This window comes from Lepus europaeus, chromosome 9, assembly GCF_033115175.1.
Source record: "Lepus europaeus isolate LE1 chromosome 9, mLepTim1.pri, whole genome shotgun sequence".
Lineage (NCBI taxonomy): Eukaryota > Metazoa > Chordata > Mammalia > Lagomorpha > Leporidae > Lepus > Lepus europaeus.
The window spans coordinates 18,092,464-18,112,045 of NC_084835.1; the positions used below are offsets into that span (position 1 = coordinate 18,092,464).

A 19,582-nucleotide genomic window follows, 5' to 3' on the forward strand; every position below is an offset into this window, starting at 1 on the left:
TCGCAAGTCGTGCTGGCGTTGTCGCGCTGGCAAAGATGTCCTCTTAGGTCCCACCTGGTCCCTCCTCTTGCCTGGCCCTGGGACACGTTTGTCACCCAGCATCAAGGAAGGGCTCTGTGTCCCAGCAGGAATTTAGCCCCATTTGTCGTTCCGGAAGACTGAAGATCAGGAGGAAGGCAGCTGCCCAGGTGGAGCATGGGACGGGGGCTCAGGGACCCAGCGCTGTCCTTGGGGCAGCCGTGTGCTCTGCTGTTCACAGAGCTGGGTTCCGCCCCTTCTCCTCTGACCATCCCGAGATGTGTCTCAAAGTCACGGCGAGCCCCACAAGGAAATTATCTTCCCTGGCAACACACGCCTAACACGGCCCTTAGAGTCTGTGCCCTCGCGGCGGCTCAGGGGCGCCAGGTGCTGACTCACAGGTTCCGTGTGAGTGATGCCCAGTAGCCCCGAGGAGAGTGGCCGGCGGCACGAAGCACACGTCCTTGTCATTGCTTGCTGGCATCGTGTGTCAGTGATGGTGTGTGCTGTCGGACCTTGTCACTGGATAAGGACATTTTGGCAAGGATGCAGCCTACTTTCTCTTCAAGTGTATTTATCTTCAACTTTCAGACTCAGTTGGTTTTTTTTTTTTTTTTTTCCTTTTTTCAGCATCTTGGCAGTTGTGTGCATTATACCTGTTTTTGCCACAAGGAGTGCAGCTTTGAATGGGGCCTCTGATTTTTGTGTGTCTCTGCCTTTCGTGACAAAATTAGTGACTTCTGTAGTCTGAGAATTATCTTACATTCACCGGAGAAACTGGACTGGTTTGCTTAAAGTGCCAACGCACACTGCATGGAAGAGAAACTGCTTGGCTGATGTTCCATGCAGCTAATAACCTGGGCACTATGGATAAATGGACGACAGGTCCAGTAAAATCCAAATTTCCAGGGCAGGCATTTGCCGCACTGCTTAACGCACTGCTTGGAATGCCACCTCCCATACTGGAGTGCCTAAGTTCGATTTCAGCTCCACCCCTGATTCCAGCTTCCTGCTGATGAAGGCATCGTTAACGAGGCAGCAGTGATGAGCCAAGCAGTGGAGTTCTTGGTCCCTATTTGGGAGGCCTGGCTCGAGTTCCCAGCTATCGCTGTCATTGGGGAGTGAACCAGCAAGAGGGAGGAGGGGTCTCTCGCTCTCACTTCCTCCCTTTGCTCCCAACTCTCCTCCCTCCCCCCTTCCCTCCTTTTCTCTCCCTGCCTTTTAAATCAACAAATGCAGTTTTTTAACAATCTAACTTTGGATACTCAGCACATTTCTTGCATGTTTCCCCTATCTGCTTATACAGAAAATTTATTCAAGAGAAGAGAGAGAGAGAGAGAGAGAGAAAATCTCTTCCATCTGTTTGTTCACAAGTGTCTGGGGCTGGGCCAGACTGAAGCCAGGAACCAGGGACTTAATCCCGGTGTCTCACATGGGTGACGGGGATCTAGGCACCTGTGCATCCCGGGTTGCCTTCCTAGGCATATCAACAGGAAGCTAGATTGGAAGCAGAGCAGCCAGGCCTGAAACTGGCACTCCAATATGTGACACTGGCATCAAAAGCAATGGCTTAACTCGCTGTACCAGGATGCCAGCCTCAAAATAATTACCTTTGAAGAATGGTTTTTTATTTTTTATTTATTTGACAGAGAAAGGTCTTCCTTCCGCTGGTTCACTCCCCAAATGGCCGCTACCGCTGGCACTGTGCCGATCCAAAGCCAGGAGCCAGGTGCCTCCTCCTGGTCTCCCATGTGGGTACAGGGGCCCAAGTACCTGAGCCATCCTCCACTGCCCTCTTGGGCCACAGCAGAGAGCTGGACTGTAAGAGGAGCAACCGGGACTAGAACCCGGCGCTCATATGGGAAGCCGGCGCTGCAGGCATAGGATTAACCTAGTGCGCCATGGCACCGGCCCCAAAGGATGGTTTTTTTAAGAATAGTTAGGTTCACACTGTAAACATCCATTCATTACTTTAGGTTTATGACATTATTTCATTTCACCACATTTATATCTGATACATTTTTTTAATTCAAAGGGCAGTGCTAAATAACTATAGCAATGAAAATGCCAACTTAAGATAAACAGCGCTGCCTCAAAATGCAGAAATCCCTTTGCTGTGACAGATGCCATCACGTTAAAAGATGGTGAAATCCAAGTACACCATATAATATAAAGGTTTTTTTTTTTTTTTAAAAAAGATTTTTATTTATTTGACAGGCAGAGTTACAGACAGAGGGAGAGACAGAGAAAAGTCTTCTATCTGCTGGTTCATTCCCCAAATGGCCACAGTGGCCGGAGGTCGGCCGATCTGAAACCAGGGTCTCCCATGTGGAGCCCAAACACTTGGGGACCATCTTCTGCTGCTTTCCCAGGCCACAGCAGAGAGCTGGATTGGAAGAGGAGCAGTGGGAACTTGAACAGAGGCTTCAGCCCACTACGCCACAGTGCCAGCCCCAATATAAGGTTTTCAGAGACAGGATGATAGAACTAACCAGCAGTTCACCGATGTCAGATTTCTTTAAATTATAATTAATTGTACATCTTCGAAGCACATGGGGAAAACATAGCTTGTTTGCTTTATCCTATGGAATCCACTCAATTATTTGCAGAGCCCATGAGAGACCAGACTGCCTTGTCCAGCCTGGTCCCCAATAGCTGCCTCCACACGGACCCTGAGACCTCATGTCCACATGCGACACGCTTTGCTCCAGTGACAAGGAGTCCTCAGACCCTGGAGACCCTGTGCACGGAGAGCTGGGTTTCTCCAGGTGTGGTTTTGGGAACCTTGCAACAGAATCACCTGCAGAACTCGCACAAGTATGTTCCTAGGTCCCCGAACAGATTGTCTGGGCATGAGACCTGGAAGCCGGCAGTGTGGACAGCCTTTCCAAGTGGATCGAGTAACAGTGCAGTCTGAGTACTGCCAGGCGTCCATGCTACATCCAGTCGGGTGCCTGTCTCCTCGGCGCCCTTGACTCCTGGTTTCCATACTTGCCGGTGGATAATTCTCCCTTTCCGCTTTACCCTCAGGTCTCGTCACACACGTCTGCCACCTGTTCACCACGGCCGCCACGCTGTGCCTGGACACGGACCACACGCACAACGCGGAGACGGCGGCCGCGCTGCTGTTCTCTCTGCTCGAGATCCTGCACGGCATGCTCACGTACACGTCCGCCATCGTGCGCCTGGCCTTGCAGGTAGAGTAGCCCCGCTCCAGGCCACCTGTCCCCTTCCAAGGGCTTCCTGCTCATCTGCCTCTGATTGTGGTTTTATTTTTATAATTAAAAAACAAAAACAAAAAGCAAGAAACATATCATTCCTTGGGCTCCAAGCCCAAAAGAGGAGGGTAGGGACAGGTTGTTTACTGGCTGGATCAGGTTGTGCAGTGTTTGTGCGTACGTTGCACTGTACCTCTTAGGGATCTGCAAGTAAGGCCTGGGAATCGAACACGTTCATAAAATGATGAGGCATCTTTTAAAAGTGATCGTACGGGGGAAAGCGAAAGAGGCTGAGGAAGCCAGGACGTGTCGAGCATCACTAGGGAAACTGTCCCTCACGGAGGAGAGCACTCGCCTCAGGTGCACGCCGGGGCTGGCCAAGTCGTCTGTTGTCTCTCCCTGGCCAGAGAAGGAGCTGCATCGTGCCTGCAGCAGGAAGCCTGAGCCTCCTGGGGACTGTGAGCTGAGAGTTCAGACGTGCGTGCGCAGGCACACGGGCAGCCATGTTTGCATACACGTAGATCTATGCACACATACGTGCACACGCAACATGTAAACGGCCACACCTTTCCTTCAGTCTCCCGAGAGATGCTTCTCAGGGCTAGAGAGGTGTCCAGTGGCTGTGAATCAAACGCCACTCTTGCCTGTATTTCCTTGGCATTGTGCTGTAAGGAAGGCGAGAGATGGGGTTTTGCCAAGTACTTTCCTTCTAAGGAGCCTTCCGTGTGCCTCTTTGGTTTAATGCTCCCTCTAACCAGCTGAGTCAGCGGTGCTTAGATCAGCTGAAAGGCTGTAGCCAGGGTGAGTTTGGTGTTGCCTGTACAGTCCTGGTGAAATTGCAAGAAATGCGTATCGCACGGTCGTGTCATTAGCAGAAGCTGCGGTTGAAAGCGGCTGCCTGGATACCTTGCCTGGTGTCCCAGTAGCAGAGCCAATAATGCCTCCCTACGTCCTGCTTAGTCTCTGCTGTGCATCATTGTGATAAATGGTCTCTCTCACCCTCACTTAGGCTGATCAGTATTTAGCTTGTCCAACGTGGCTTAATAAATAGTCCCAAGATCCTCCCAACACATAATACTGATCAGTCACTAAGTGCTTCGCCCAGCTGGCATTGGAGTACGGACTTGTTTCTGTTGGCTCATCTGTCGTCATGTCACGCGAGCAGCAGAGTTCTGCTGAGGACCTGGGGGATCCGCAGTTGCACATTTTTTTCATGTCTTCCCTCCCTCCCTCCCTCCCTCCCTCCTTCCCCACCCCTCCTTCCCTATCCCTCCCTCCCTCTTTCCCTCCCTCTTTCCCTCCCTCCCTCCCTCCCTCCCTCTCTCTCTCTTTCTCTCTCTCTCTCTCTCTTTCTTTCTTTCTTTCTTTCTGTGACTTGGTTCTTTATGTTTTTAAAGATTTATTTTATTTATCTGAAACACAGTGCTACAGAGAGAGGTAGAACCAGAGCGAGGTCTTCCATCCATTGGTTCACTCTCCAAATGACCACAACGGCCAGAGTTGAGCTAATCCAGAGCCAGGAGCCAGGAGCCTCCTCCGGGTCTCCTATGTGGATGCAGGGACCATCTTCTGCTGCTTTCCCGGGCCATACCAGAGAGCTGGATCGGAAGTAGAGCAGCTGGATCTCGAACCGGTGCCCATGTGGGATGCCAGCACTGCAGGCAGTGGCTTTACCCACTATGCCACAGTGCCAGCCCCACCTGTGTCTACTTCTAATTGGAACCTTCTTAGAAGAGGAGACTTGAGGGATGGCAGTGTTTAAAAGTATAATAGAGAGTGTTTGGATTTAGGAAGCACTTGTCCAGGGAGTGTCTATGCTGGGGAACGGAGGTGGCAACGTGAGAATCACACTGTGGAGTTTAGTTCTCCCTTCCCCCAGCTGCCCTCTGGTTCAGGATCGACCCTGGGCGAACCCCCCGAGTGTGGTGTGCAAATGATACGCAGCAGAGACAAAGGCACTCAGCTGTGCACCTGTCTGACCCGGACAAGCCACCTCAACTGAGTGTCTGCTTCCTTGTCCATAAAGTCAGGGTGAGAAGGCCTTGGCTGGGTTGTGGGCAGACTTAAAGGAGAGAATGAAACGTCCATAGGAAACGTCCCACTGTGCCCGGCCCGGGTGTGAAACGGGTGCGCACCCGCTTGTTTGCACAGGGGTTCCCTTGGGCCTGGACTACCTCAGTTCTGTGTCCTGACCCACGGGGAAGGCGCTCAGTCGGTATTTACCGACAGACCTAACTCCCAGCAGGCTTATGCATTATTCGTTTGTTGTTGTATGTCTATGAGCCTAGCATAGGGCCAGGCATCTGTGACGTCAACACAGGGTCCAAGGGGAGAGGGTTCTGGCTTTTGGGGAGTTCACAGATTAGTAGGGAAAACTCCGGCATGTGCAAGAATCCAGGGGCTGAAAAGTGTTCCTCGGGCACTACAGAGTGGGAGGAAGGACGACAAATATGTGAATATCCAGGCTGCACCTGCCCGCCCGGACTGGGCCTCATCCGCCCTGTCTGAGGTGCTGTCGGGAAGCTGGTGGTGGTGTTCTCCCGAAAGCAGGCCAGTGAACCAGCTGCTGATCTGCAGGTGTGCGAGTGTTGAAGGGAGGCTGAAACATGGCCACTACACCTCTCTCAGTGTCACACACGCAGTCAAGGCTGTCCATGGTGACTGTCCATCACTTGGGGTGACTCCATTTGATCTTCAGGGGGTCCTCTGTGTTGTTGTTGAGTGCGGATGAGCCTTTCGTACCGTAGTCCGTAGCCTGATTGGATCTCTGCTTCCCTTGAGAACCTCAGGGATGCCTGGTTATCTAAGAACACCTTTCTGACTCCTTGGCAAGATGTGTAGGGCCTTAGACTCACCCTGTGCCTTAGCAACCCCAGGCCTGTCCTCGCGAGATTCCCGACCCCTGAGATACCTGCCCTCCACGTTGCTCCTGCAAGCCTTGTCCCCGCCACCCGAAGGCTTGCAGTCACCTGCTGTACTCTCCTCCTTCCTCCCTCCACCCACACTTCATTTCTGCTGCGGTTGCCACGCAAGGATGATGGGGCCGTGGGTTCTGGAAAGAGACCAGCAGATCCAGATAGAGAGCACAGGATCCGGATGGGAAGGACAGTGTCGTGATGTCATGACAGAGACAGGAGCCCTGTGCATGCAGAGGGCCACCAGCCTCGGAGTCAGGATGCTGGCCTGAGATGGGACGATGCAGAGGAGTTGCGGAGAGGCTGGGCGGAGGGCCAGGCCCCGGCCTCTGCCTCTATCATTATGCTGCCTCTATGCGAGGGGTCCCTTTGGCTCACAGAATTTCCTGCCACGGGGGGCTGATACTCCTGTGCAGAGAGTTACATTTCTCATGCATTCCTCTTGTGCAAAGGTGCAGTCTGCCCTTTCTGGAACCCTTGGCAACTTTGCAAGTCGGGAGTCCATGAATTCAGTGGGTAGGGCCTGGACGTCTCTTGGTGGCAGTGACAAAGGATGGTGTAGGCCTCTGAGACTCTGTGGGGCCACTCTGTGGGTGTCCTGGAGGGGAGAGTTACACTGAGGTGCTTCTGTGGCCCTGCCTGCTCGTTTTCCTGAATTTGGGAAGGGAGCAGTGGCCCCATGCCCCTGACTGCCGCCCAGGGCCTTATTGGTTAAGGCTGCCGTATCGTTACCACGAGGGGACCAATCCACTCCAAAGAGTAAAGAGTTAATGTGAAAAGGCCACTATTCCACGTCAAGTTGTGCATCAGAAGGCAGAAAGGTTCAGGCCCCTGGGATGGTGCTGCACGTTTGCATTCTGGGAGAAAGTGCTGCCCTTCTGATAAAGTCAGTCTGGGAGGCGCAGGGAGAGGGAAGCGCCAAGCTCCTGGTGGCCACAGTTGCTCGTAGCTCCAGAGAGGTGCACGTCGTGAAAAAGGAAGTGTCTGCCAGTCACGTCCTCCTGCACAGAACAAAGCAGGCAGCTTAAGTTCTGACCCCAGGGCCTGAAGTGCAGGAGGAAGCCCGCCTTCCCTGGAGAGGTGGGGAGGCCTATAGTCTGCTCTTTCACTTCTGGCTAAGTGCGTTTTCTCAAAGAGATTTTGTGTGCAGTGCTTCGCCACTGCAGTAGGTGTGGCATCACCATCGTCCAGCCGCTGCTGTATTGATGGGCTGCCTGGCTCTGCCTCCATAGCCCAAGCTGGTGGCAGTGGCAGCTTCTGTACTCACTGTCAAGCCTCAGCTGAGCATAGCGTCTTCTGAGGTTCAAGGTCAGTAGCTTTCTCGGCCCCTTCCTCCTGGTGGTCTGGGTGCACCTGTCTCCCACAGCCATGCTGCCTCATCACCAGACCCCATTTGTTTCCTCTTCTCTCTGTTCCAGGCTCAGAAGTCTGGCTCGAGAGGGGACACTCAGGCCGCAGAAGACCTGCTGCTGCTCGGCAGGCCGCTCACCGACCTCATCAGCCTGCTCATCCCGCTGGTAAGCACTCACCTGATGGTGTCTCTCGGCGCGCTGCAGGTACTCCTGTCATTTTGTTCGGATCTCGTGATCTCCTGAGTTTCTGTGTTATTTTGATTCCCATCCCAACTAAAAGATCTTTCAGAAGATTATGCAGCCTGGAAATACTAGGTTTCTACGTGATTTATTTTTAAAGATTTATTTATTTATTTGAAAGGCAGAGCCACAAAGAGAAAGAGAGAGAGAGAGAGAGAGAGAGAGAATCTTTGATTGGCTGGTTTACTCCCCAAATGGCCACAATGGCTGGGGCTGGGGCAGGCCAGGCCAAAGCCAGCAGCCTGGATCTTCTTCTGGGTCCCCCACGAGGGTGCAGGGCACCAAGGACTTGGGCCATCTTCCGCTGCTTTCCCAGACACATCAGCAGGGAACTGGATGGGAAGTAGAGCCACCAAGACTCGAACCGATGCCCACAGGGGATGTGGGCACTGCAGCTGACAGAACCACTGCACCACAGCGCCTGCCCCTCTGCTTTATTTTTCAACCAGGTAGCTCATCCTGTATCTAAATAGATATTTGAGTAAGGTTAAAAACTGTGAAATGCAATTACTTTTTTAATGAATGTGAGGTTAAAAAAGTCAGCAAATGAATTTCAAGAAGGAAAAGGAAAGGATGGGAATTGGTGTCCTTTCAAAAAAGTATTTTACAGTTAGACTTGGCATGCAAATAGTCCCTCAGTCTCAACAGGAATGGGATGTAAAAAGTGAAATTAAGTTACAAAAAAAAAAAAAAAAAGGTGAGGGTACACAAGACCACTGACGTTTTTCTGTGGTTCAAAGAAGGAAATGCAGTTTGTTTGAATAATTTTATAGACTTATTTTTACTCAACAAGTAAAGATTTGGTTTAACTGTGGGAGAAAGAAAATAGGAAAATAATCAGTCAGGACTTGGTTGTATTAATAAAGGGTAAAGCAGTCCCCAACACCTGACCAAGAGCATCACAGAGAAGTAAGGGAATGGGCCCACACCCCAGGTCACTGGGCACGGCCCTGACAGAGGGGAGAGATCTCTACTGTAGAACTTCACGTGAACTCACAGAGAATGACTTCAGTTTAATTTCTGTATATTTTTATTTATTTGAAAGGCATAAAGAGAGAGATAGACAAAGATCCTCCATCCACTGGTTCACTCTCCAAATGCCCACAGTAGCTGGAGCTGGTGACCAGCATCTCGGTGTAGCGGGTTAAGCTGCCACCTGTGATGCCAGCATTCCGTATGGACACCAGTTCATGTCCCAGCTGTTCCACTTCCAGTCCAGCTCCCTGCTAATGTGCCTGGGAAGGCAGCAGGGAAGATGGCCCAAGTGTTTGGGGCCCTGCCACTCTTGCGATAGATGAAGCTTCTGGCTTGGTCTAGTGCAGTCCATTGTAGCCATCTGGGGAGTCACCCCGTGGATGGAAGATCTCTCTTTCTTCGTCTCTCCCTCTCTCTATGTAACTCTTCATGTCAAATAAATCAATAGGTCTTTAAAAAAATAATAGCTGGAGCTGGGCCAGGAAGCATCCAGGAGCCCAGAACTCAATCCTGGTTTCCCACATGGGCGGCAGCAGTCCAAGCACTCCAGCCATCACCTGCTTGCTCTCAGGGTGCACATGAGCAAGAAGTTGGAGTCAGAAGCAGAGCGGAGCCTGAAAGCCAGCCAGGCCAGTATGCAGTGCAGCTGCCCTGTGAGGCCTCTCAACAGCTGTGCCAATTGCCCTATCATGAGTCCACTCTGGAGGATAAGGGCTAAATCCTCATAGCCCGCTCATAGGCGAAGGGCAAGAAACCAATCAGGCTCTTGTGAACAAGAGAGAAGACTTGGCCAGCGCCGTGGCTCAACAGGCTAATCCTCTACCTAGTGGCGCCTGCACACCGGGTTCTAGTCCTGGTCGGGGCGCCGGATTCTGTCCAGGTTGCCCCTCTTCCAGGCCAGCTCTCTGCTGTGGCCCAGGAGTGCAGTGGTGGATGGCCCAAGTTCTTGGGCCCTGCACCCCATGGGAGACCAGGAGGAGCACCTGGCTCCTGCCTTCGGAACAGCGCGGTGCACCGGCCGCAGCGCGCCAGCTGTGGCGGCCATTGGAGGGTGAACCAACGGCAAAAGGAAGACCTTTCTCTCTGTCTCTCTCTCTCACTGTCCACTCTGTCAAAAAAAGTAAAAAAAAAAAAAAAGACTCAAAATGGTCCCATTAAATATGAAATAAAATTAACTGATTAGATGTGTGAAATGTAGGGCAATACTTAGATTTATAGGAAGAGGTATGAAAAGGAAGGAAAGTAGCCTTAAGAAGACAGATAAGGAGCCTGTGTTGGAGAAGCCACTTGTAGCACGCTCTGTCCCATACCTGTCTTGTAGACAGGGCCTTGGTGTTTGCCACGTGCTGAGATGTCTTTGCCTTTGCTAGGTGAATTTATTCCAGTTGAACTTCTTGAGCTTGTTATGAATCTTCAATTTATTGTCTTATTTTATATTTTCTTTCCAAATGTTTTCCTATGTTAGATATAAGATTTCATGAAAACCTCAATATGCTTATCATTTCCCAGAAACCTTCAACAAGACACAGAGATGATTCTGCAATGGTAAAGATTGAGAGTCATAGGAAAGTATAACTGTTGTAAACCCTTTTTTAAAAAAAAAAGATTTATTTATTTATTTGAGAGGTAGATTACATACAGAGTGAGGGAGAGACAGAGCAAAAGGTCTTCCATCCAGTGGTTCACTTCCCAAATGGCCACAATGGCTGAAGCTGGACCAATCCAGAGTCAGGAGTCAGGAGCTTGTTCTGGGTCTCCCACATGGGTGCAGGGACCCAATCACTTGGTCCATTCTCTACTGCTTTCCCAGGCCATAGCAGAGAGCTGGATCAGAAGAGGAACAGCCAGGACATGAATCGGTACCCATATGGGTTGCCGGTGCCGCAGGCAGAGCCTTAGCCCACTGTGCCACAGCGCCAGTCCCACTCTGAACCCTTTTGCATCAAATATCAGAGCATGGAACTCCACAGACAGAGAAGGACCGGATACAAAGAGGGAGAAATCCAGAACACACGATGTTCTTGCAAAGTTCAATGCATCTTTCTCATTGCCTGACAGATCAGGTTGATGAAAATGATGATGTAGAACAATGATAAGCAAACAATGGTCTGTGGGCTAAATCTGGCCAACTTTCTATCTTTGAAAATGAAGTTTTGCTGAAACATAGCCACACAGACAGCTCATTTACACACTGTCTCCGGCTGCTTTTGCACCTCAGTGGCAGCACTGACAGTAGCAGCAGAGACGGTGCAGCCCACAAACCTGTGCTATTTGCTCTTTTTGTAGAAAATGTTTACTGAGCTCGGGTATAAAAGATATGAATACCTTAAGAAAATTGATTCAGTAGAGTTATATTTGTGTCTGTGCTCTGAAGACTGACACTGTAGCTTCTTTGCAATTTTCTGGAAACATCTCTTAAGCATTGACCGTGCTTTATTTTAAACAAAGATCAGTAAATTTCAGTAAATGGGAATTATATTGAGTGCATTGTTTTAAAGATTTATTTATTTATTTGAAAGTCAGACTTAGAAAGAGAGAGAACAGATCTTCCATCTGCTGGTTCACTTTGCACCTTGTTGCTATGGTCAGGGTTGGGCCAGGCCAAAGTCAGGAGCCAGGAGCTTCATCTGGGTCTCCCACATGGGTGGCAGAGGCCCAGACACTTGGGCCATCTTCCATTGCTTCTCCCAGGCCACTAGTGAGGAGCTGGATCACAAGTGGAGCAGCTGGGACATGAACTGGTGACCATGTAGAATGCCAATGGTAGCTTTACCCAGTACGCCACAATGTCAGCCCCCAGTGTTTTCCATTTTAATCTATGTTCCAAGGAATCATAAACTGGAAGATGAAATATAATAAAAGGCTGGGCAATTAGCCTCACATTTAGGATGCTTGCATCCAATGTGGGAATACTTGGATTTTTTTAAGACTTTATTTATTTATTTGAGAGGTAGAGTTACATACAGAGAGAGGGAGGACAGAGAAAAAGGTCTTCTACCCGCTGGTTCACTCCCCAAATGGCCACAACTGCCGGAGCTGGGCTGATCCAAAGCCAGGAGCCAGGAGCCAGGAGCTTCTTCTGGGTCTCCCATGTGGGTGCAGGTGCCGAAGCACTTGGGCCATCTTCCACTGCTTTCCCAGGCCATAGCAGAGAGCTGGATTGGAAGAGGTGCAGCCGGGGCGTGGGCCAATGCCCATATGGAATACCAGCACCACTGGCAGAGGCCTAGCCCACTATGCCACAGCATCAGCCACTACCTGGGTTTGATTCTCGGTCACAGCTCCTGACTCCAGCCCAAGCAAGCCCTGGTTCCTGCCTCCCACGTGAGAGACCCAGATTGTGTTTCAAGCTCCTGGCTCCAGCCGCAGCCCACCCTCTGGCCATTGCAGGCGTTTGGAGACTGAACCAGTGGATGGAGCTCTCTTTGAGTTTCAAAAAATTCATAATAAAAAGAAATACATGAAAGACACTCCCAAAAGTTCATAGAAAAATGGAATTACAATAGAAGTTTGGTGGGAACAACTTGGAAATCCATGTGGCTTTTTCACAATACCTATTCTTTATGAGTCTTCTGAAGAGTCCGCATGTGAGTAGCCCAGTCACATCACAGGGAAACAGAATCGCATAGTGCTAATGGGCCTGAACTCAACTCAGCCCAGCTGCTCGCCAGCCGTGGTCTCTTGGGCGAACACTGTTTAACAATACGTGTGCATTTGTTGCCGCCACAGTTTTCTCATCTGCAGGACGGGGTTCCTCCTGCTAACTGGACTGGGAGATAGCTGTCAGGATTCCACGAATAGTACCTGGCCCACACACTGGACCAGCGCAGCTCAGTAAGAAGTAACACACTCGTGCGCTCCTGTTCTCAGGAGCTGGTGGTGAGCTCGTGCTGTTCTAAGGGCGTCCCCTTTGATGCTCTTTGGTCCTCCTCTCTGATGTCGGGCCCCGGCACACCTGACAAAGAACCCTGCAGCTCACAGAGGGAACACACAGGGCGGCGGTGGAGTGGAGTCGCTTCTCTCACCTCAAGGTCAAAATCCCCCCACCCCCACCCCCACCCCCCTGCTGTGATTCTGCTTGGCCTCTGGGCTAAGTTCAGACATATTAAACTCTCACCTTTGTGACATGCTTAGAAACACTCCGGCTGAAGGGGAGTACCTTTGATTAGAAAGCTGATCGGGTGTGTGTGTTTCTGTTTTTTAACGTCTTGGAGGTTTTATGAATGGGAGATATCCTGAGATAAAAAGTAGAGTCCCCTCCGGATGCGTTTTTCTGTCGATGATTGTTCTGAATGGAGGCTACTTTTTGCCTTTGGTCCCCGGGATGGTGACAAGACAAGCAAGCAGAGAGAAAAAAAAAAAAAAATGCTTGTAGACTTCACAAAGACAGTTTGTTTAGGAAGGATAAAAGAAGGCATTTTTACAGCTCTGCCTGATGCAGTTACTCCCACTTCCTTGGCAGAGTTAATTAGGAGATTGGAGTGACTCAGACGTGCCTTCCCGAATGCTGGGAACGGCCGCACAGGGCGCCTCTGATGAGCCTGGCTTGCTTACTCTGCCTGCTGTAGCTGCCCTGATTGCACTGGTTAATTGCTGGGTCTGAGAGATTAGGCTTCAATCTGAGAGGGCAGGAAGGAGACATTCCCATCTCCTCTCCTGCCGCCACCCGCCTCTTTGAGAATTGCTTGTTGAGCAGGCATGTGTTCCAGGTAATCTAACCTAACTGGCAAAATAGGTGGGTCCTGGATCGTCTCCCCGGGTGGAACGCAGCCCGTGAGATGCAGACTTGGTTCTCTGCCCTGGAGGGGCCTGGGGAGCTAGCTGTTCAGAGGTTCTGAGGTCAATGAGGAGCAGGGAACCAGGAACTCGGGTGTGTTTAACGGGACTAGGCATTGCCAAGGTCACAGTCGGCAGCGGCTTCCACGGGAAAGCTGGCTTTGGGACCTCTGGTTACCCAGCCAGGAGGTCAGCCCAGAACATAAAATGTGAAGTGGTCTTTTCTGTCAGCCTCTGTTTTACAATGAAGCTGGATGTATTTTGTGTGTTTTATGTATTCTTCCTTTCATTGTTTCTTCCCTACCTTGTTTAAGATTTAAACACAACAGGGCTCTAAATTTGGGGGCTGATACCATTTCTCTTCGTTTGAAATTCTTTTGTACTGCATTAGATCAGCTCAAGACGCCAGTATCTGCCCATTTGCGGCCTACAGAAATGGCAAGGCCATTTGGGCCAGGCTTATATTAGGGACACGTAGTGATGTGCTGATTTGTACTACGGATAGTTCCTGAAACTCATGTAGCCCATGTGCTGTGGACAGCGCTAGCCCCTAAGTTCTGGAGTCAGAACAAGGTGTGACTCTAAGCCAGAGGTGGCCAGGTGGCTGGCGCAGTCCTGGCTGCCGCCCCGCTCTGTGACCTTGGCTAAGGCGCTCCTTGTCTGTGAGCCCAGAAGGTTTCAGTGAGATGTGGCACCGGAAGGTGCCTGGCGTGGCGCTGGTCACAGCGCGTCCGTGAATTGCTTTGTTCTGCAGCTGCGGCCGCTCTCAGGTGTCCGCTCTCGGCAGCCTGCCCTTGGACTCTGTGATCCTGTGTCTGATGGGGAGCCCCATCCTCTGCTTGCTGCTTTGCTGTTGTTTTGTTGGAATCATAGCTCCTCCCCTCACTGAGCACCCCTTCTTTTCTCTCTTTTCACCCAGCCTGCCGGACACGGCCCCTCCTTCTCAGCCCGGGACCCTTCGCGTGCAGAGCCCTGTATTGTTGTTTATAGACATCTCTTACTGGTGCCTATAATGCTCACCAGCAGCGCCCCCTTGCTGTCAGCCCCTTCCTGGATGGCCTTTAGGATTCTCACCCTGAGCCTTTACCTGTGAAACAGCGTGGACTGATTTCCTTGGATACTGTCATCACCAGTACAGGAGGGCTTCAGAAGTTCTAGACAGGTGGGATGAAAGGACCCTGCACGTTTTCCTTGAACTTTCTGAATTCCCCCACACGGCTGCTTTCCTTGCCCCCTGGAATCTTGGAGCAGCCTCTTTTTTTTTTTTTTTTACAGGCAGAGTGGACAGTGAGAGAGAGACAGAGAGAAAGGTCTTCCTTTTGCCATTGGTTCACCCTCCAATGGCCACCGCGGTAGGCGCGCTGCTGCCGGCGCACCGCGCTGATCCGATGGCAGGAGCCAGGTGCTTCTCCTGGTCTCCCATGGGGTGCAGGGCCCAAGGACTTGGGCCATCCTCCACTGCACTCCCTGGCCACAGCAGAGAGCTGGCCTGGAAGAGGGGCAACCGGGACAGGATCGGTGCCCCGACTGGGACTAGAACCCGGTGTGCCGGCGCCGCAAGGCAGAGGATTAGCCTAGTGAGCCGCGGCGCCGGCCTTGGAGCAGCCTCTTCTACCACCGGTCCCAGAGCCCCGGTGACTTGTGTGATGCCACCCGAGCGTTCAGGGTAGGCGATGGCCCCAGGACTAAAATCATCCTCTGAGAGGTTTTTCTGGCTCTTGTGGGTACTGAACTCCAGTTGCCAGTAACTTAGGTTCCCCTGTGTTGGCCAAACGTCTGCCTAATAGATGTGAGCTCTACTGTGTGTATCACGGGGGACGTCCAGGTAGAAAATGGCCTGTGACAAGAACATAGGGCTTCTCTGAGTAAGATTAGCACACACTGATAGCTGCATAGAAAGTGAGGAGAAATAGAAGCCAGACTGTGGAGCACCAAAGCCAGAGAACATACAGGCCGAAAGTCGATTTTACAGCAGTTGTTACAGAATGTACTGTGTCCCCCAGTGAGGTGTTGGGATTGCTTTTCCACAGGGAAAGAGAAACTGACTTGGATACCTTTGGAAGTATTTGGCCCAAAGGCAAGAGAATGGACTTTTTAGCTTTTGAGGTTCTTTCCAGATGTGGTCCCATGAATGTAGAGCTACTTATCCCTAAAAGAATATGAAACCTGTCCATCTGTAATGTATGACCTGCTGTAGTCCCTCCCACGCCATGGGGGATACATTCCAAGACTTCTTAAGCCACAGATTAACCCTCTATATGGAAAGTTCTCGACCTAGAATGGTTTCAGATTTTTTTTTACTTCAAGATGATGGGAAAGTGAGATGCAGTCAGTAGGAGCCCCGATTCAATTCAGATTTTGATTTGGATCTTTTCCTGGGCTGTGGAATATATGTAGTACGATGCCCGCCCGCCCTCCCCCCCTCCCCCTCCCTCCCTCCCCCCCCCCCCCCGCCCCCCTCTGCAGTGAGCTGCAGCTCCCAGACAGCACCACAAGAGTGAGAGGAAGCAGCCTGGACTCTACAGAGTGCTGTTGGAGGCTCAGCTAGTGTGGTTAGCAGTAGGTCAGGTGTATCCTATGCTTTTTTGACTTCCGATGTCTTCAGTTTATGGTGAGTTGACTGGATGGAATTCCACTGCAAGTCGGGAAGTGTCAGTGCTGTTTTTCCCTATCCCTCCATACCTGTGATAAAGTTTTGTAAGTTGGGTTTGGTGAGAGATTAGCAACAACAGCAATAATATAGAGCAGTTGCAACAGGGTACTGTAATGAAAGTTACGTAGGTGTGGACTCCCTCTTTGTGAAGGTATCTCATTGTACTGTACTCGCCCTTCTTGTTGTGGTGACGTGAGGTGACACAGTGCCTACTTGGTGAGATGAATGAAGTGAATAACGTAGAGTTGGCGACTTAGTGCTTACACTGCGTGTTAACCTAGTGTTAGAGCTTACAGTTGACCTCCTCCGTATGTCCCCAGGAGGCCGCTCTGAGGAGCGTGATGAAGTCTCATCCACTCCCTGCCCTGGTTATACCCACATCATCCCACTGCCCAGCGTGTGCACAGTGCCTATGCTCCCCAACTGTTAGTCCCTTAGCTGCTTTCTTGGCCGTTGTCGTGGGTGTCACGGCCCCTCAGTGCTCGTGTTCCAGTCACCGTCAGAGTGGGGCAGTGTGCAACTGGTGGATTGCTTCTGAACCTGTGCCTTCTGATAGCGACACGGTGCAGTTGCCTGTGGGTGACTGAAGCTGCACAGAGGGGCCACGATGCAGGGAGACTCCTGCACTTATGCATGAACGACACCTTACGCATCGTGGGAGAGTCGCAGGGAAGTGGGTGCAGCAGAGTGGTTCGCAGCCCGTCTTGAGAATCTGCTGGCTCTAGAACCTCGTCTCATGAAAGTGCCTAAAATCCCCGGTAGGCACAGTTCCGCACACACCTCCCGGTTTCAGGGGGAGTTTCAGACACTCAATTGTTGACCCCAACATAGGATCTGGCTACTCTAGGAGATAATGAGTTGACTGGTGACAGATCAAGCAAGGTAATTGTTTGACCATAGTTATTGTATTTCTGAGTAAGAATAAAATAAATGGAAAACCAGACTGTGCACTCTAGATCAGCTTTTAAATGAGGTGATCACTTCCAATAAGAAGCCGTGCTGTAACCTGCTTCTGTGTCAATTAAAATGTGGATTTCCAAGTTTGTAAGAAATACCATTTTTAATTTTTCCCTTTTATTACATATCAGGTTACATATCATATTACATGGCTGCCTCTCTTGACCATTAAAACAGTGTTCCTCCGTGGGCCGTGCAGAACCCCAGGCCTCACTCAGCACCAGCGTGTGAACTCTCCTTCCGCACAGGGTGACTGGAGGACTGAGCTGTCACTGGAACAGCTAAGGGCTGTTGGAAGTTCACATTGCTGAGACGGCTACGCCAACTTTAAAGATAATCAAATTAAGTTTAAAAAAAAAAAAATGAAAACCAAAACAGACTGTAGATCAATCTCTGCCTTTGTAGTTCCTAATTTCTCCCTTTGAGAAATACCTGAGCAGACTTTCCTCCTTAAATGGAGGCAGACTTGGTCTTGTCTCTTTATTCTTTCCCTGCTGCCTTCAGTGGTATGAAATATAAGTAGTGATTTATGGTGATTTTAATCTATACAGAGGTGTACCCCAGAGATTGGGCATTCTGTTGGTTCTATACTTATCAGCTCCTCTAAGGGATCTTGACTCCATGTTACAGGCATATCCTCTTTCTAATTAGCTACTCTGCATCTGTCTACCGGTCATTGCCATGGGACGCCCCATAAACAACTCGGATTCAACAGGGTAAAGCAAACACATAACCACCTCCCCAAAAATGTCCCCCTTCTTGAGTTCTGTCAGTGAATAAAACTCACACTCCACTGCCCAAGCCAAGAAGGCAGGCATCACACTTGCCTCTCTTTCATTGACCATCCTGCCCCAGCATGAAGCCCTGGCAGTTCTGCTAGCCACACACAGCGCCAACAGTCACGTTCTCCCCCTTGCCAAGGACACTACTGTGAAGGCCACCACCAGTTCTAACACCTGTGGGGCCCCAGTGAAGGCAGAGGACTCTTTGCAAAGTGCAAGACTCGTCTCGTCACTCCTGGCCTTAAAACCCTTCGATGGTTCCCTCCCCTTCTCTTGGATTAACTGCGTCGTCTTCGTAGGTTTAGACAAGCATAGATAATCTGAGCCTGTCTTAGTTTTTCCAGCCTTTTCTGTAATGATTTTCCTTGTTGCACTGTATGCCCTGTGCCCCATCTTCCCCGTCCTTTAAACATTCTGTGATTTCTCATCTCTTCCTCGTTCAACTTGGCGGACTCTTCCTTGTCTTCTAGGTCTTAGTCCTTTCAGGAAGTCGGGTATATCCTACAAGACTAGATCCTTTATATCCTACAAGACTAGATTTTGTTTTGCCCGACGCCACTTCCTTTGGCATCCCCAGCTTCCCCACCCATAACAGTTCCTATTAATCGGTACCCAAATCTCTTGTCTACATTCCTGTCTTTCCTAGTATACTTTAGCCCTAAGAAAGCAGAGCCAATATCTATTTGTTTCACTTTGAGGCATGCTACAGAGAAGGGATTAGTATCTGTATAGGAAAGAGCTAAGAAATGCAGTGTATTTTCTTAGTATAACTGAAAACAGACCAAGTCTGGTAAGACAGAGGTTCAAGTGTGAGTTTTTCCAGTTTTCTGGCTACTCCTGCCCTGCGGAGCTGGGCATTCTGGGAGGTGGAGAAGGGATGCTCACCAGCTCACTTGCTTTAAAACTGCCTCATCTTCCTTTCTTCTCTCTGTAGGTTGCTTTCCTCTTGTTTGGCAGCATTTGCTTTTTTTTTTTTTTTTTTTTTTTTTTTTTTTTTTATTTTTGACAGGCAGAGTGGACAGTGAGAGAGAGAGACAGAGAGAAAGGTCTTCCTTTGCCATTGGTTCACCCTCCAATGGCCACCGCGGCTGGCGTGCTGCGGCCGGTGCACCACGCTGATCCGATGGCAGGAGCCAGGTGCTTCTCCTGGTCTCCCATGCGGGTGCAGGGCCCAAGCACTTGGGCCATCCTCCACTGCACTCCCTGGCCACAGCAGAGAGCTGGCCTGGAAGAGGGGCAACCGGGACAGAATCCAGTGCCCCGACCGGGACTAGAACCTGGTGTGCCGGCGCTGCAAGGCGGAGGATTAGCCTAGTGAGCTGCGGCGCCGGCCGGCATTTGCGTTGACTTTCACGGGGCAGGCTGTATTCCTAAAACAACCATGTATAACCTGTCTCTGATGGACAAGAAGGGTTACAAAAGAGCAGATGACTTTGCCTGGGAGAATCCTATGCTTATGAAAAACTGCTGTACTTCCAGTAACTGTGATATATAAAACTCCGTGCAAGGATTTCAGCAGCAGTGGTGAACACAGATGCATCCGAGCCGTCAGAATAGATTGCCACAGCACCATCACCCTGTTCTAGGGCTCTGACACGCGGTGTTGAGATTTTGAAAGAAGGTTCTGGGACCGGAGGTCTGTTTGCTCCCATTGCTTCTTAAACCTCCGCCTTGACACGGTTGCAAAACAGCCAAG

The 19,582-nt window shown here is 50.5% G+C and overlaps 1 protein-coding gene across 5 annotated transcripts in view; it reads left to right on the forward strand.

The window, feature by feature from the left end:
• ULK4 (unc-51 like kinase 4) overlaps positions 1–19,582 on the forward strand; it is a 597,001-nt gene that overhangs the window by 408,688 nt on the left and 168,731 nt on the right. For 4 of the 5 annotated variants that reach the window (XM_062200117.1, XM_062200121.1, XM_062200119.1 and 1 more), the window contains 2 exons: positions 3,049–3,215; positions 7,570–7,707. In XM_062200117.1, the coding sequence (XP_062056101.1) occupies positions 3,049–3,215; positions 7,570–7,707 (305 nt within the window). The remainder of the gene's footprint in view (positions 1–3,048; positions 3,216–7,569; positions 7,708–19,582) is intronic. The other variant, XM_062200120.1, reaches the window with a different exon arrangement.